General features: G+C 34.5%; 2 protein-coding genes and 1 long non-coding RNA gene across 3 annotated transcripts; 1 reads left to right on the forward strand and 2 right to left on the reverse strand.

Moving 5' to 3' along the window:
* Window positions 1-43: 43 nt before the first annotated feature.
* On the reverse strand, window positions 44-4,959 carry LOC106454527 (probable WRKY transcription factor 54). Its single transcript, XM_013896643.3, has 3 exons — window positions 3,123-4,959; window positions 2,541-2,645; window positions 44-2,382 (listed from the first exon to the last, which is right to left on the reverse strand). The coding sequence occupies exons 1-3, from the start codon at window positions 3,497-3,499 to the stop codon at window positions 1,851-1,853; spliced, it is 1,014 nt and encodes a 337-aa protein (XP_013752097.2). The 5' UTR covers window positions 3,500-4,959; the 3' UTR covers window positions 44-1,850.
* Window positions 4,960-7,475: 2,516 nt separating this feature from the next.
* Window positions 7,476-8,689, forward strand: LOC106450690. The gene is made up of 2 exons (XR_001289446.3): window positions 7,476-8,046; window positions 8,446-8,689. It is a non-coding gene; the product is annotated as an uncharacterized LOC106450690 (long non-coding RNA).
* A 296-nt stretch (window positions 8,690-8,985) lies between these two features.
* LOC106450689 lies at window positions 8,986-11,041 on the reverse strand. Its single transcript, XM_013892404.3, has 3 exons — window positions 10,373-11,041; window positions 9,675-9,947; window positions 8,986-9,474 (listed from the first exon to the last, which is right to left on the reverse strand). The coding sequence occupies exons 1-3, from the start codon at window positions 10,916-10,918 to the stop codon at window positions 9,208-9,210; spliced, it is 1,086 nt and encodes a 361-aa protein (XP_013747858.2). The 5' UTR covers window positions 10,919-11,041; the 3' UTR covers window positions 8,986-9,207.
* Between the last annotated feature and the right edge of the window lie 5,791 nt (window positions 11,042-16,832).

Consider the following 16,832-nt stretch of genomic DNA (forward strand, 5'->3'; position numbering starts at 1 on the left):
GTTATTATTAAAGTTTTGCATATTACACGTGATTCTAGTTTGTAATCTAATGGAAACCAATTCTTTTTAGACTAGTGTTGTCTTGCTATATAACGGAAGGTGATTTGTTCCTAAACGGGATTATTTCACTCATATATTTTATTTATTTTCATTGTTTTCTTCTCATTCTCTATTTGATTATTCAATTTAACGTAACATTTTTCAGGTGACAATTAAAATGATTCAAGTTTAAATTTTAGAAGAAAGGTTAATTATTAAAGAATCAACTGTTTTAAGGTACTGTGAAAACATTTTTAAATGCAAGTACTTACAATATTCAATAATTAATAATTAAACAAAATTAGTGTTAGGGTTTTAATTTTTCATTTTAAAAGATTATTTCCCACGATTTCCTTTTTATAAAGTCATTGTTTCCAACAAATCTCTTGACTCTTGTTTATAAAAGACTAAAACCATTTCAAATTTAGCTTAAGGAGATTAGATATTGGCTTTGAGATAGATCATTAAGTAATCAAATTTCTGACGACAAATTTAAAACAGAAAAGTAATCAGAATATCCTATAATATTTTTTGTATACTTATTTCAGTGCAAGCTACATTTTCTTACATAAACTATATATGCAATCTCCTTGTATTTAAAATCTATCAAAACAGGGGGAATTTGTTATATTGTCAGTGTCTCACAAATTGGCATGAACGTGTTGGTGTTTTTTTCCTTTTGGTTGTTGTCTTTTTCAGACAAAAGCATCCAAATAATTTAAAAAGAGGTCGTGAGTGTCAAAATCAGGTATTCGAGTGGATGTTTTCGGCCCCTCCCCACCGTCACTATTAATCATGCATGGGCCTTCGTTTTGCCCTTTTTCTCATCATGTTGTACTTGCTATGTCGACGGAGAGGGCACTCCCTCTATCCTCAATTATTTTATAACAGTATATTGTGACATATGCAAAATATGTTTAAGGTGCTGAATGAATTATATATATCTTTTAGTTTAGACTTTGGGTAACACACACAAAATTACCCCCATCATATCTCACGTAAAAGTAGTTATATTTCTGAACTAACTCGTTAATTATTTCGATGGAATCAAGTAAGTTTTATCTATTTATCTATGTTATATTTAAATTTCTCAAATTCTTGAAAATATTTCAAAGATTGATCTATGCGTCACATGAGTGAAATGTATTTAGTTTGTATAAAAGAGAACGTGTACGGAACATATTTATTTTTGGGTCACTACCGAAGATAGTACAGCTTGATTGATTTTGGTTTATTGTTGCAGCAAGCATTAATAAATGCCCTTGTGCATACGGCGATTCTTATGTCAGGGCAACAACAAAAAGACAAAGCACACCAGTTGCGAGTTGCACTTGTGTCCAGCTTCTTCCTTTTTAGCACCAAACATTCATAGCCGTCACTTTGAATGGATAAGTCTCTTTACACTCTTTATAGGTAATCATATGTCACACACATGGATTAAAGCAGTGTCAATCATATAGGCAAAACAATAACCTAGTGGGACTGTCGCAGTTGTTGGCTTATTCTAATTACATAACAATCCATTAACCAAGTTGTTTCACCTTTACTGTCAACCTATGATTTATCCAAAATGAACTTGTGAGAAAAAAACATATTTAGTCAAGAATCAGACTGATACAGCCGCGTACAAAACATCTAGTGCCCATTTAAAAAAATGAAACATGAGAAATGTAGAAACATAATTAAATATGCCATATGGTACTTTATCAAAAATACAACAAAAATATTACATTTCACTAAACATACTCAAAGAGAGAGGATGAGAAAAGATTATTAGCCCAATTACGATATATCAATTCGGATTTGAATGTTCATATGGCATTTGTTCCTTCGTAAGGGCAGTATGGATCGAATAAGGAGAAGAGTTGATCGTTGTCAATGAAAGAGAACTTATGAGAAGCAGTACTAGTTTCACCTTGATAGTAGTGATTCTGATGATGTTGATGATCATCAAACATCATCATCACATCTTGCCACGCCAATGATAAATCGCCATCTACGGAAGAACCCTCACAATAGTTCTTATTCTGATCACCATTGTTATTGTCCTCCTCCTTCACCATGCCTGCACCTACTACAATCAGACTACTGATGTCGTTCTCTTGCTCTTGTATATTTGCATTAACATTGTCTTGAGCAATAGTTGCAACCAATGCGTTGTCCGAATCCATGACTACTCCGTGGTCATTAGGCTCGGTATTTGCTTGTGTTTGGTCACTAACATTACATGTGTGGTGGCCAATGTATGTGATTTGAAATAAACTAGGGTCTTGCTCTTGTTTTTGAACTAGCTTTGTTGCTTTGCATCCTCGTGTTGGCTTGTGTGTGCATCTAAAGTAACTTCTGAAAAACATAAAAAGAAAACATCTCCAATCATTTAGACCACCGCAGAATTCTCAGAGTAATACTAGTAAATTCTAGATTAGATTGATATGTTTGGGATTCTCGTTACAAGATGAAAATGATCTGGCTATATATTATATATAGACATATATCTGGACCTTGGGAATTTGGAATTAAGAATCTCTTTTTGTCCATATTTCCTCCAAGCATATTTGTCTTCATCGATTCTACTAGCTTCCACAGTCCAAGTATGCCATCTCTTTCTGTAAATAATTAAGAAATTTATTAATTATTGTCTAAACCATTTTGGTAAATAGCTCGCTATAGTACAAATCCACGGTAATAAAATTTGGTTTCATTGATTGGTCCATTCCAATCCATCATATTCATATCACTAATTGAAACAACACTAATTGAAACAAATAAAATTTGGTTTCATTGATTGGTCCCATCAAATCCATCATATTCATATCACTATAACATGATAAAAAAGGTGATTGTATTTTCAGTATGCATATTATATAGCATATCCAATTCCGAAATCAATGTGATTTAACTTATGATAAGTCATTTCAGTATGGGGCACTACCACATTATATGATGGAATCAACACACAAAATAATAGCAATCGAAATGAAAATGCTTTTTAAAAATAGCCACAAAAGTAGATTAAATCATTAAACACGAATGAAAACTGTAAAACAATAAATATATACTTGAATTCAACCTTTTTCACTTACTTTCTAGTGTAGCATCCTCTTTTGCCCTTCCCAACCCCAAGTCTCTTCCTACTATCCCCGGAATCTCCACCGTTGCAACTCACAGGAGCCGCCAAATCATCACCACGTGAAGCATTCGGTGAACCCTTAACGGCCATAGGGACGGAGTCACAAGAATCAAGAACCGATATGGTTTTGTGGAAAGAACTCAAGATCTTAGCGATGAGCTCATCAACTGGATCCAGATCGCCAGAAACAATACGGGTCTGACTGATGTACTGACTTGAGTGTTGATGAGAGAGGAGAAGCTGAAGCTGAGTAGCGAACTCGTAGCCTTGGACGAGTTGGTCGACAACTTTTCTCTTTATGGATTTGGTGTTGTTACTATTTGGATCCATTTTTTGTTACAATAGGTGTGTGAGTTTTTTTTTTAGGTTTTTAGATATGATGATCTGAAGATGAGACAATGGTCTAATATAGTGGACAGAAGAAAGATTTTCTGGAGTTTTCTTTTTGTTTTATCTCTAATCAAGACAGAGAAAATAATCAGAGGGAGATGCTTAAGAAAGAGAGACGAGAGAGAGAGAGAGAGAGATTAGGTTTGAGTTATAACTGCGTGGAGGGTATAACAGGAATGTTTGTGAACTGGCTTATCAATAGTATAGTGGAGTCGAGGATATAATGGGAAAGTGATAGCTTATTTGCCCTTCCATTGGTTTACCAGAGCTCTGCTGCCGTCACGTAGATGAGGTGAGATGACGTCACCCATCTCCGTAGCACGTTTGAGGGACTTGGTGGCTGTTTTTTTCAGTTCTCTCCGTTCTTCCTGGATTACTCTTTATTTATTTCCGCGAAAAGGATCTCAAACAACTCGGCTAGGTTTTAAAATGCTTACTAGGAACAAAATGTTTTCTCTTTATTTGTTTACATTGAGTTATAAAGCAATAAAATCACTTTCAAGAAGAGACAAAAACAAGAGGAGACATGTTACTTAACAAAAAAAGAGGAGACATGTTGACAAGATAATATCGGACCAACCATTACAATCTTTATTGTAGAGTTATTGAGTAAGATAATTCTAATTCAAAATAACTTTTGATGGTAAAGGTATTTCAATAAATTAGTGATGTGTCATGTGTGTAGTGCCGTACATTTACAAAAGTAGAAGGATTCAAAAGGAAACTAACGGATATTCTCATCCTGGTTTGAATCTTTTGAATTTTTAATGGATAGATTTACTACTAATACTAAATGTTAAAAAAACTAATATATATCTGTTGTGGTGGCTGGTGAGACCGCTTTGTTAGGATCTTAGCGCGGTAATCTAGACTAATTTCAATATAATAAAGCAACCTTGATTTATTTTTATTTTTAATTTTAGTAGAATTATCATTAAAAATGTTTTGAATCATTTTGCTAGAGACATAGAGCTTAAAACTTTGAACCGTAAACTTGAAGGCATTACAATCATAATTCACAAGTGCCCCTTGTACATATGTGTGATGTGTCAGCCTACTGCTTGCTTGGCCCCCCATCAGTTTGGCAGTACTTGTTTATTTGTTATAGAAACTGTCGCTACTTTCACAGGAAACAATTGAAATGTTCGTAGAAGTTATCCGTTTTAATACCAACAGGGTAATTCTAAAAAAAAAAGAACCAATAATATGATCATAACAAAGAATTCATTTTGATCCTTTTTTTCTGAAAAAACTTCATTTTGACTTGTTTTATTGAAACATATTCGCTTTTCGTAATTTGTAGACTGTAATATAAAAAGAGTTATTTAAGCTAAGTTTTTTTACTGAAATTATTTTAGGTTAGTTAAATTAGTTTATTCTCTTAACGTGTAAAATAAATTTAAATGTTATACGGTAATACATTTGTTTGAAAAATGATTAGTGATTTAGATATTGTGAGGGCATTGAGGGGGCAGGTGCCAGTGCCAGTGCCAGTGTGCCACTAGGTACTCCTCTCCTTGGAGTCGCAATAAATTCAGTCCACATTCGTGCATCCACTCGCAAATAAAACTCCATAAGTCAAATCAATATAGTTACTTATTAATTCACACATTTATAACACACTTAATTTTCAATTTTAACAAACCGTCTCTATGTACTCACTAATCATAAAACATTAATCTTGCTGAGAAATTCTAGAGCACTTTAGTAGTATAAGATTTCATCATGAATACTTTCAAAAACTTCACAAAACTTGCTAAAGTGAATTTATTCGTACCTAAAATACATTTTAGGTCAACATGAAAATATATAAGAGTTTTACAGCGACACATGTATCTCACTTAGATATAAATATATTCAAGATTAACGCAATATCTTTCAGCAGATGATTAACTTGAATAGATATATTATTCTCCGTTTCATGTTAAAGGGCCACACTAGATCAAAACACTTCTAAATCTTATTTTGTTCTAGCAGACTCAGTAATTTCGAGTATGTATTCCAGTAACTATGTGTTGCTTCTCTGTTTGAACCAATAGATATGTTATATATATGTCCCGTCAAATCCAAATCCGCCATTTCTCTATATATCTCAACTAATCATGCAGTAGAGATTGGCTATCTAGACACTAGTTTTTTTTTAAATAGACACTAGTTATATTTAAATGTTTAGACTGTAAACATCAAAATAGAACAGCTAAAATATTGTTTTCTTTCCGGGTGATGTGAGAAAGGTCAACCGTGATTATGGACGTTTTCTTGACAAATGACAAATGGTTATAAGAATAATAATTAAATTTATTCAAAATATGTCATTTCTTTGCCAAGTTGTATAAAAGTATAAAGTAAATCAAGAGCCACAATTAAAGGACTGCTACTTATCGTGAAAACCTACTCTGTAATCAGGATAATGATCTGTCAAGAAGCTAGAAATATTTTAGTAAATAAAATTAGTGTGGCATATATAGTTTTCTAGTGTGTAAGTTGAATCTTACTTCATGCGAATGCCCAATCGGGGAATTCATTATCTTAAAAATAATTAATTAAGCATCAAGTCAAAAGAGAGATGATTGTAAGGAACCACTCTGGCGTCGGACAAAACAATTATCTATTTCTTAGACATTAAAATACATCAATAAAATTATAGAAAATGTATGTAAACATTACCCCGTCAATAATTCAACTAGACCCAGCTCATAGTTATATATAATCGTTATCATTATTTACTTATATTTTTGTTTCGTTCGTCCCACTAGTCTTACGTACGGCTGCCTCTTGAGTTTTGATTTTAAAGTAGGATCCTTTAAAGTAATATATTGTTTTGAACCAAATCCCATTTACCGATCTCTAAAACTATTTTTGCATTAACCAGATTGTTTGTAACCTAGCGATTTTGCCTTTATTTGTACGTAGATGTGCATTTGGTTTCAGCTAGGTACATATCTTTAGTTATTTTTTATATTTTGGCTGGCTGCCGGTTCTCTATCACACACACACACATATATATATTATTGTGTCGACATATCGATCCAGAAGGTCGTGAAATGGAGAAAGGGATTCCTAAATTACCAGACATTACTCCCAGAAAAATATACAAAAGCATGTAGTATTTTTTTTCTTTTTTGAACTTAACATGTGGTACTAGGACGAATTGGTCCAAGTGATAAAAGAGATTTCGGCTAGAACTATCGCCACCTAGAAAAATAATTTATAATGTTTGGATTACCGACGAATAGGTGAAATCACCTCTTTTATTTTTACCAAAAAAAAACCTTAACAAGTGGTCCTTTATACATGTACATTATTGTTGTGCCGTGCCGACTAGAATAGTTTAAAATTTATGAACTACAATTTTATGATACATGTATCTAAATTGTTAGAGTTAAGATCAATATAAGGTTTATATTATATACAGCACTTAACCAATTTAGACTTTCTTTAACTAATTAAGAAACATGCAACCATACACGTAGCACGCTCTTTAATAACGGAAGATACCACATATCTATCACATTCGATCGAAAGCTTAATCTTGTCTTGTGTTTATTAGTCCCAGTTGATAACATTATAGAATGAAGAAACCGTATAAAAATGAAAAAGGTATGGAATAGAATAGTCAAATGATTAAAAACGTACAAATATATAAATAATCTCATAATTCAATTAGACTTAGTTTCCCGTAAACTGACTCAACATGAATCATGCTTCTATGAAATTGCATTCTCACTAAAATTTGAAACCTTTGTAAAAAGAAAACGTCCGGCGAAACTTATCGTGACATTGTGAAAATTAAAGTGTCTTCTCATCGAAACGAACCTGTTATAGTACAGAAGTCTCATACTAACTCGTTACTAACCATTTACTATTACTCCACTTGGTGTTATTCAAGAACAAACCAATGACAAAAATAAAACGAATTACGAATACTATTTTTTTCTGAATAATCCATTTGAATCCATTCCACGATACATGTATTACCGCCCAAACGCATGAAGGTCAGTTGTTTAGCCACGTGAATCTCGCCAAGAGAATGCTGCTCTCTCCATAATTTCTATAACAATTGTTACTCGAGACTTGAGAGGTAGTGTAACGCTAATCATGAAGGAAATGTAGCTGTGCTATAACATAGCTTTTGATATTCATTGCTTTAGGGGATTAATTTTGAAGAAACAACGTTGACAAAAAAAAAAAAATTAAAAAAACGAAAACACTATAAACGGCACGTTGTTCAAGTTTTACACGTAGAACGGCACGCAGTGTTTGGCTAGTCTGTAACCCCTTTAATGGCATCTCTCATTGATTATCGTCATTTCGTTTAAGGATCTTCGTGGGGGCTAAGTCGATTTGATAGCGAACTAGAAAGCGAGAGATCGAAGCGAGTGATGCCAGGAGGTGTGCCCAAGCTCCCAAAGATCCAACCGGCGGATATCCAAGCCGCCGTGGGATGGGGTGTCGCCGCCGCAGCCGGCGCCATCTGGGTCGTCCAAGTAAGCCAATCCGCCTCTTACTCGTAGATTTTCAAATTGGGTTTGACGGATTATGTCTCCTGGTGAAATTGCTAGCTTGATTTCGACGAAAGATGAAAACTTTACAAGTGATCTCGTTAGATATCTATTTTTCCCCCTAAAGGCTCTAACTTTAATGTAGATTGTAGATGTTAATTGATTCCAAGCAGTTTCATTCAGATTAGTCTCCATACGGAGGCTACTTGTTGTTTCCATCTTTTATGCTAAAAGCATTACATGCATTCTCTTTTTGTTAGTGACAGTGACAATGCGCTGTGTATATGTATTTTGGTGTTGTGAAGAGGTTAATTAGTGCCTTAAGCAGTCCTGACTTCATTTTGTTTTGTATCTTGACATCAAATTTGTTTTTATCATTCGCAGCCGTTTGATTGGATAAAGAAGACGTTCATTGATAAACCAGCAACTGAAGAGAACTGATGGGATCACCAAGATGTAGACTTTTCTTTGGGATGTGATTGAATAAAGTTTTGGTTCTTTTTCTGGGGATTTTGTTGTTTCATGCTTCAATGTAGACTTTTTTTACTTCTCAAATGTTATAATACAAGAATAAGCATACACACTCCAAATCTGTAACCAGAAAGGAGTATGCATTTTGCTTTTTCAATCGTATGTTGTTGGTACTATTACCTTACGAAAGTAGACGTGTATGATCAAGCCAGTTCCATCTGATGAAAGCTCTCAAATATCCATCTCACAGCAAGACGTTGAAGGTGAAATAGACTCGAGTGATGATGGCATGCCCCCAATGGAAGCAATCACAAACAGATTGAGACTATTTGCGGTACAATGTGATGCAGAAATGGATTCTGATTCTTAGAAACCTATAGTTGCTGAGATGTATCTTATTAAACAGTATGTAACCAACACACAGCAGCTGAAAAACAAAGCAGGGTTTTGATGTGCAATGAATTGATTGTTGATTCATAGTTAAGTAAATGGTTCAGAAGTGTAGTCCATTGCTACTCATTCTACATCAATGTAGATCACAGATCAGTGTAGCATACTCTGATACAAGACAAAAGAGTCTTTGGTGATACAAGGTGTTGTTGTTCTTTTATTATAACCAGTGAAGATGTGAAAGAAACGTTTTCAAGTATTCCAGTGAAGTAAAAAAAACCAATTTTAAGAGCTCTCTTTTTCGAGCTTCTCAATCTCCTCACGGTGCTTTCTTTCAGCTTCTTGAAGTTCTCTTTCAGCGTCTTCCTCCTCTTCAATTCTGTCAAGGTTATCGAACTCCTTAGTCGCTGCCATGGCTTTCACAACAGGGTCTCTTAGCTCAGAGATCAAACCACCACCGACTTTGTACCCTTCTTCATCTCCAATCAGATATAACCGTTGGTCAGGACCAGAGGCCATTGGAATGTCCACCGCCAAAAGCTTCATGTCATACTAAAGAAACAAACCAGAAAGATTAATGAATGAGAGTCTCACCACTCATTATCTAACCAACTCACAACAGCTCTTAATCTGCTACATGCAGTCCAAGGCTAGAGATAGTAGACCTCTATAACTAAGACCTGAGCAGCTAAACTTCATGAAAGCTTATCAGAATCCTAAATATCACAATGTGGAGTTGAGAAAGTAAGAACCTGGCCTTTCTTCTTCTTAACTTCGACGCTAACAAGTCCCTTTCTCTCAGAGCCTTGAACGGGGAACAGGAGAAAGCAACGCTTGCTCCTAATCGTTGGCTTGAATTTCTTGAAGGTTATGCCACCACCTGACATCACATAAGCTCTTAAATCTGATCCTGACAGAGGAGCACCCATAACTTCCAGAATGTCAGCTGCTGTGTTGATCTTTCTCATTGTCATCCTGTAAACTTTATCCGGATTTATTGTGAACCTTGACCGCAGGTATAGTCCCTATCATTAGAAAAAATAGTTGTATAACACTTCTCTTAAATGATTAATAAGAAGTTTTAATAATTGTATTAAAATAGTTGGATCATGATCTTGTTTTAATAGAATAGATAGATGATAGATGATGCAAGATCATCAGTTAACAAGCAGAACGTTCCTATAGCTTAAGTACTTGTGAAACTAAACCAATCAGTATCAACCAATAACCACAATGTGAACACTATAGAAGCCTCAATTCATTTTTCCTCATGGCACTGAGCAAAACATTGTAAAACCAACCACTGTAACAGATAAAACTTACAGAACACTAACACTAGCTAACAAGCAGAACGTTCCTATAAGTCCTTGTGGAAACTGAACCAATCACTACTATCAACCAATAACCACAATTTAAACACTAGAGAGAGTCTCAAACATTGTAAACTTACAGAAAACGCTACAATGGCTGAGGAGAGAGCTAGAAACCCATACTTAGCCATACCCTCAGAGAGCCCAACAAAGGTACTAGCAATCCCAAACATAATCCTCCAAAGGAAGATACACACAAACACACCACCAGCTCCATACAAAACAAGACTGTTCTTCTTCCAGAACGCGTCAACGTGCAAACCCATAGCCTCACGGTACCTAGCGAAGCTGGAGCTAACAGCTTTCACGGGCTTCTCAACAACCTTCCTCGCAAAGCTACCATCGACTTTACGAAACCCAGAGCTCTTAGTGGAGACGAACCTGAACGCAAACGCAAAGCTCGCGTTTTTCACACGTGGCAAACCCAAAGGTTGAAGCTTTTGAGAGAGGAGCTGAGATAAGCCAGTGGGTTTGGGGGATAAGCTGTGGAAGGAGGTGAGCCTGGTGTGGAGGTGGGAAGCGATACTGCTCGATGGGTTTGACCGGTGGGTGGTGACCGGGTTGACCCGGGTGTAATGCGACCGGATAAAGCCGTGGATTGCTTTGAAATCCGATGGTTTCACCATCCTTATAGCAGAAAGGTTTCGAATTTGAGATCGAGGAGTCAAAGGGTTGTGATTTCTCGAAGAAAGCTATCGTCTTTTTGCTGAGTTTCTGATTTTTTTTTTCCTGACGTTGGTGATCGAATCGGAGAAGACCGGGGCGGATGATCCGAATTGGGATAGCTTATCCGGGTCGGGTAGAAGCATTTATAGTTACTGGGCTTTTATCGGAAACAAAGCCTTTTACAAAGGGCCCAACAAGTGTTATACAAGTCCCATGCCTGGTTCGCAGATGACAGGTTGGCACTTGGCAGGGGTAAATTTGTCATTTTATAATGTTTTCTTGAGTGTTGAGTGGTGGTGATGCTACTGGGAAGGACTACGTAATCTTTTATATCTAAATTTGGAAAATCTTATATGAATCATGAATGGGCAGGGGCACACACCCACTCACGTATATATTTTTGCAGTTCAGTGAGAGATGATGAAACCTTGTATGATATTCTAATTATTTACCTGTGTACATGTGACTATATACCAAGGTGTCTTCAATTATTTTCTTCTTCTACATTATCAATAAATAAACAATACTGGAACTGATTGAGACTATATGAAATTTAATTAGCCTAAGTTTAGCCTCATTTGTGAATAGCTGGATAAGATTCGTTACAAAAGAGTACTATGAGATGTAACTATTAGTGCAAGTCTTGGTTTCAATTTCCATCTAGAACTAAATTATCAATACTTGACCTGTTTGAACTTCGGTCAAAGTGGTTTACATGGTGGAAGATGAACGGTCCACCTTCTTACATTAGTCGAAAAGTATTTCAAACTCATGTTAGCCAGTGTGGTACACTTTCGGACTAATCTACTATATAGCACTAAATGCGTTCCTCTCAGGACCGACCAAATCAATCGATAGAGCTTATAAAAAAAACTATTAGTGGCAAGCAGTTTAAAAAAAAGACAGCAAGCAGTTAATTATTTATCATTTAGTTTTACCAACATGAATATTTTGTAAAGATCTTATACATGTAACGAAAAACCTGATCATTTTTTTTTTTTGTAACACTAAAAAAAAACTTGATCAACTATTGGTATTGTTTTTAAAGTTCAATATGGAACAATAAAATGCCTCCATACTGAACATGTAAGACTTCTGAATGACTAAAAATTTTCAGTAATTAATGCTTTGTGGATGTTTATAGGCTTATAGCTCTTTTTTTGTGCACATGGCTTATAGCTCTTTCACAAAGAATATCATTTCCTGGGACTAATTATTTAATATCACACTAATCGTCCTTAGTGTGCAATAATATGAATTCTAGGCATACTACTATTTCATATCTGGCCCACACGTTAACCTAAGCTTAAATAAATAAACAAATAGACTTGACTATCTGAAAACATTATCTAAATTCTCGAGCTCTACCACCGCTCATTAAATCTGATCTAAAAATAACACCAAAGAACCTTAAAATGCTGGCTGATGAACCTCTTAATAGCTCTCTCCCATCAAAAATCACAATAAATATGCGGCAAAAAACCTAAAAACAGTACACAATTTCAAGATCTATATATGTCAGTATCTCTCTCTCTCTATCTATGCATGTAAGATATGGTGAGATGAATAATCAGTCAGCTTTCCCTGACTCCCATGAAGACAATGACCCAACATCACCACCATCATCATCATTCATCATTATCATCACCATCTCTTTTTGTTTGTCCCTTCTTTGAACCACCACTTGCTAAAACCTAGCTAGTTGCTAGTGGCTACATCCACCTACTTCTTTTTTTTTCTATAAGTTACTGTTCGTCACTTATAGTTTCAGCACTACTCGGTTGGGAGAAGTTTCAGAAAGAGAGCTAGCTAGGGTTTGCACACAGGTCCAGTTAAATCAGAGCTGGTGAAACTTCAATCAAGATCCACTGTAAGAGGTTTTTTATCATCACATCTACCATTAGAGTTGACTTGCATAAGATCTAATATCTTCTCTTTTTTCAACTTTCCGGTTTTTTCTTTACCTCGTCTAATGATCTTCTATTACCATCTGTTACTTACTTTAGTTCTAATAAAATCATTTACTTCAGCCCACAAGAAAGATAAACAAAATTAGGCTCTTTTCATTAATATCTGGATTTTAGGGTTTTCCCCCTTGTCTAGACCATGAAGAAACTTTTTTCTTAATTCTGTATCCATACCTGAGAAACTGTTAACCTTGATTTTGGAATCCAATCTCTTGCACCTTCCATAAACTGATGATCTTATGAGATAATTGTATTTACCAAGTAGTCAAACAAACTTATGTTTGTTAACTAGCTAGTCTTTCTATATATTTTCTTATTTTCTGTCCCCATGATCTGTAATGACTATTGTGGCATCTTTCCGCACATGTTTTGGACCTGTCGTCTGTTTATGTATATATTTACTTTCAAGTAGTTATTATTAATGATGTTATTAATATGGGGACTGTTCTTAACTTCATATGCTCGGGGCTTACATCACTCACATGATTTTTAAAAGAACATTAATAGTGTTATTATGATTTCAATGTTTGATGAACAGTTCGTCCTTTGTCCCTCTCTCTTGGCATCCTCTTCTTGACAAGACTCATCAGTTGTCTTTCTTGCACAGTAAAGCTTGCTTCTTCCTGTGAGTTACATAACAATCAGAATCCAACCCTTGTAAGTTAATCCATACATGCATAATAGAGAAATATGATATGCATACATTGGCTGACATTCTAATACATACATTGGCTGACATTCTAATTCACTGCTGATGCATTTATAAACACATGCAAATACTATTTCAAAACTAAATGTTCAATATTAAGTACATAGGAAGCTGTCTTGGTCACATTTGTCTTCTTGTGTCGAAGGCCCATTATTAGCAGAAATAAGTCCATATATGTTTGATACAATTCTGAGAATCAACTGAACCCAAAATAGTTTTGGTTATATAAATTAAAAGTGGTCTTTCAGTGTTCAGAAGTGTAGTCGAGATTAAAATAGGTAGATATAGCAGGAGATTCTTTCAGTCCAATCGTGGATAGAACAAGAGGGTAGAAATATCTGCCGACTCATTCATCCAAACACTCTGGTAAAAACAAGAGATCTAAACCACAGTGACTGTGTGAATGATGCGGGAGATGTTTTTCGTCTCTCTTTATCTGTGTTTGGACTGAAGGGAGCTCCTTCTTTCTCTACATGTTTCAGTTTTCTCGTTATCTGTTAATATATCACAACGTATTCACATTTTAGGCATGTTGATCACAAGTGCATCACTGACTTTGAATTGAATACGGATTTGTGATTTTAACCTCTCTCTCTCTCTGATGAATCTAATTAGTCAAAGAACATAACCATATGATTTAGAGTTTGATGTCAGACAATCTAGCAACTACTCACTAGATAGTGTTGTACATTCGAAGGTATAGTCATATTTACGAGTAAGAGCATCATTAATGGAGGTTCTTAGGATGTAGTTCTTAGCGAAATATAAGAAACCGTCTCGTCTCTTAACTTTTAACTAAAAAAATTAAGAACCGGCTTTTAAATATCTTATTTAAGAGGTTTATTAATTTTTTTAGTTAAAAGTTAAGAAACGGTTTCTTATATTCCGCTAAGAATATCTCCATTAATCATGCTTTAAGCTTCCTTCTTATAATTCCAAGGAGATATATACAGTCTAAGGTATATAGATACAATTAAAATGGTGTTGTTTTTTTTCTGGACAACTCTTTTCTTTTTTTTTTCTTGAATAGGCGTATTCTCGTTTTTGGTAATTGAAATGACATATATACAGTATATGGGGAGAGAGGTTGTGTTCTTGCCTTATTTGTAATTTTGTAAAATAAGTAACTTTTGTACTTGTAATTTTTATGTTCCCGATGACTGGAGATGGAGCATGAATGGTTCACAGCTACACATCGTCCTTGACATTCAGACGAGAAGATACTAAATTTCACATTGAATTGATTATTTATTTGGTTATAGCTCGATTTCAACCCTTTTTTTATATTCTACATTGCAAATTTTTGGATATTTTCATTTGCTTCGTACATCTGTTGAGACGAGAAAGTAAGGCACGTCGAAGGCTCCAAGCTAAAGTCAAACCAGAGTAAAATTAACAGTAAATAACATTATGTTCTTAACAAGTTAGAGTAGAACTTTAGTTTAGATGAATATGTTGTGTTAAAAAAGCCTAAGGGTCAAGCCAGCCATTCCTATCAATAAAGTTGTTAATGTGTCTGTTGTAATTGTTTTTAATTGGCTTGCCTTTTTTTTGGTTGATAATTGGCTCACAACCTCACATACGAGTTAAAAAAAATCACATACGTAGTCTCGGATTAAACCTAAATCCTAAAGAAGGCATATTCTGAACTAGTTTTTATAGAGCGATTATAAAAAACATAGATTTAGTAAGTCAGCACCATGAATTCATGATGAATAATATATAGTTGAGAATAGAATATATAAATTTGATGTTGTTTGGATGTGTATATCATTAACATTCGCATAGAAATAATATATAGACCTCGTGCACGATCTCGAGTTGTTATTTAATATTGCCTTCAAAGGTATTTGTGTGGTTCATGTATTGTCTGCAATAATACAGATATGGAATCGCAGCCACTGGCTGTACATGGATAATTCAGCCTCATGTGATCTCCAACTAACCAATATCTTTAAGAGAAAAGGCATCATCATAGCATCATTTGGTCGAAGGAATGGAATAAATAAACAATATATATGAATTAGGGTTTATATATTATTTTAGTTGAGGCCGGTGGTTGCGGACAAAATGTTTCATCTTTTTACGTGTAACCCAAATACATATATTTTAATTTCCCGAAACTCATCACGTTTAAAGCTTCATGTATATCGAGAACTTGTGCATGTATATCTCATATTACAAGAGCACCTCCAATGGTAATATTAGGAGGAGTTTTTAACATTTAAAGAAAAAAAATGAAATGAAATTAAGAGATAATGAACAAAAGCTCTTAGTTATGAGTTTTTAAGAAATTATGGAATACTAAAAGGACACATATCATTCAAATAGATGACTAACTAGTTTAAAAAAAAAACATAAATAAATAATTTTAATACTAATATTTTAAATAAAAAACTTTATGGTTTCTAACCATTGAAAGTTCTCTAACTTCCATTGAGATATGGATCGTATAGTACTTTTTCAAAAAATATGTAAAATGAGTTCTCATATACATTACATATTAAATTACATATTTTCTTTTCGATATGATGTTCCTCATTTTCATGTAACGGTGCCGGAAAGTCTCGACCACATGAAAAGCTAGAGCATGAAATACAAGAAAATGGTACTCGACGTTCGTCCACAACTTGCCTTTTTCATACTTCAAAGGTTACGAGATTACTTTTCATTTTAAACTTAAACAGAATTAAGTGATAATTGGTCCATGTCTCCCTCCCTCGGACGCTGAGGTGTTTTTTAATCTTTCTTTTACTATTGGTGCGCATTGACCAAAGTGACTGTATCGGGGTTCTCAAATCTCCTTTACCAAATCCTTTTGTTTCTAAATATGGTTTGTTTTCTCTCCAATGTGATTTTTCCATTTTAGGTATAACTGTACAAGGAGCCGTTTTCTCACAAAATGCAAATCGAAAGCGATCATTCCAATTGTTTTTCTTTTGAAACTTGATCACTCCAATTGTTCGAAAGTACTATAGCTTTTAGTGTAGAATTAATATATTGATATAATGCAACTCACAAAATGCAAATCGAAAGCGATCATTCCAATTATCTTCTTTCCTTTTTTATTTATATATAAAATAGATAAACTCCATTTCCTCTTTGAAAAAGATAAACTCTAAAATAAAGATGGATTTCCTTTGTTGGAAAAAAAGAAGATGGATTTCCTTTTAATGTATACGTCTAACATTAAGTCAC

This window comes from Brassica napus, chromosome A5 (assembly GCF_020379485.1).
Source record: "Brassica napus cultivar Da-Ae chromosome A5, Da-Ae, whole genome shotgun sequence".
Taxonomy (NCBI): Eukaryota; Viridiplantae; Streptophyta; class Magnoliopsida; order Brassicales; family Brassicaceae; genus Brassica; species Brassica napus.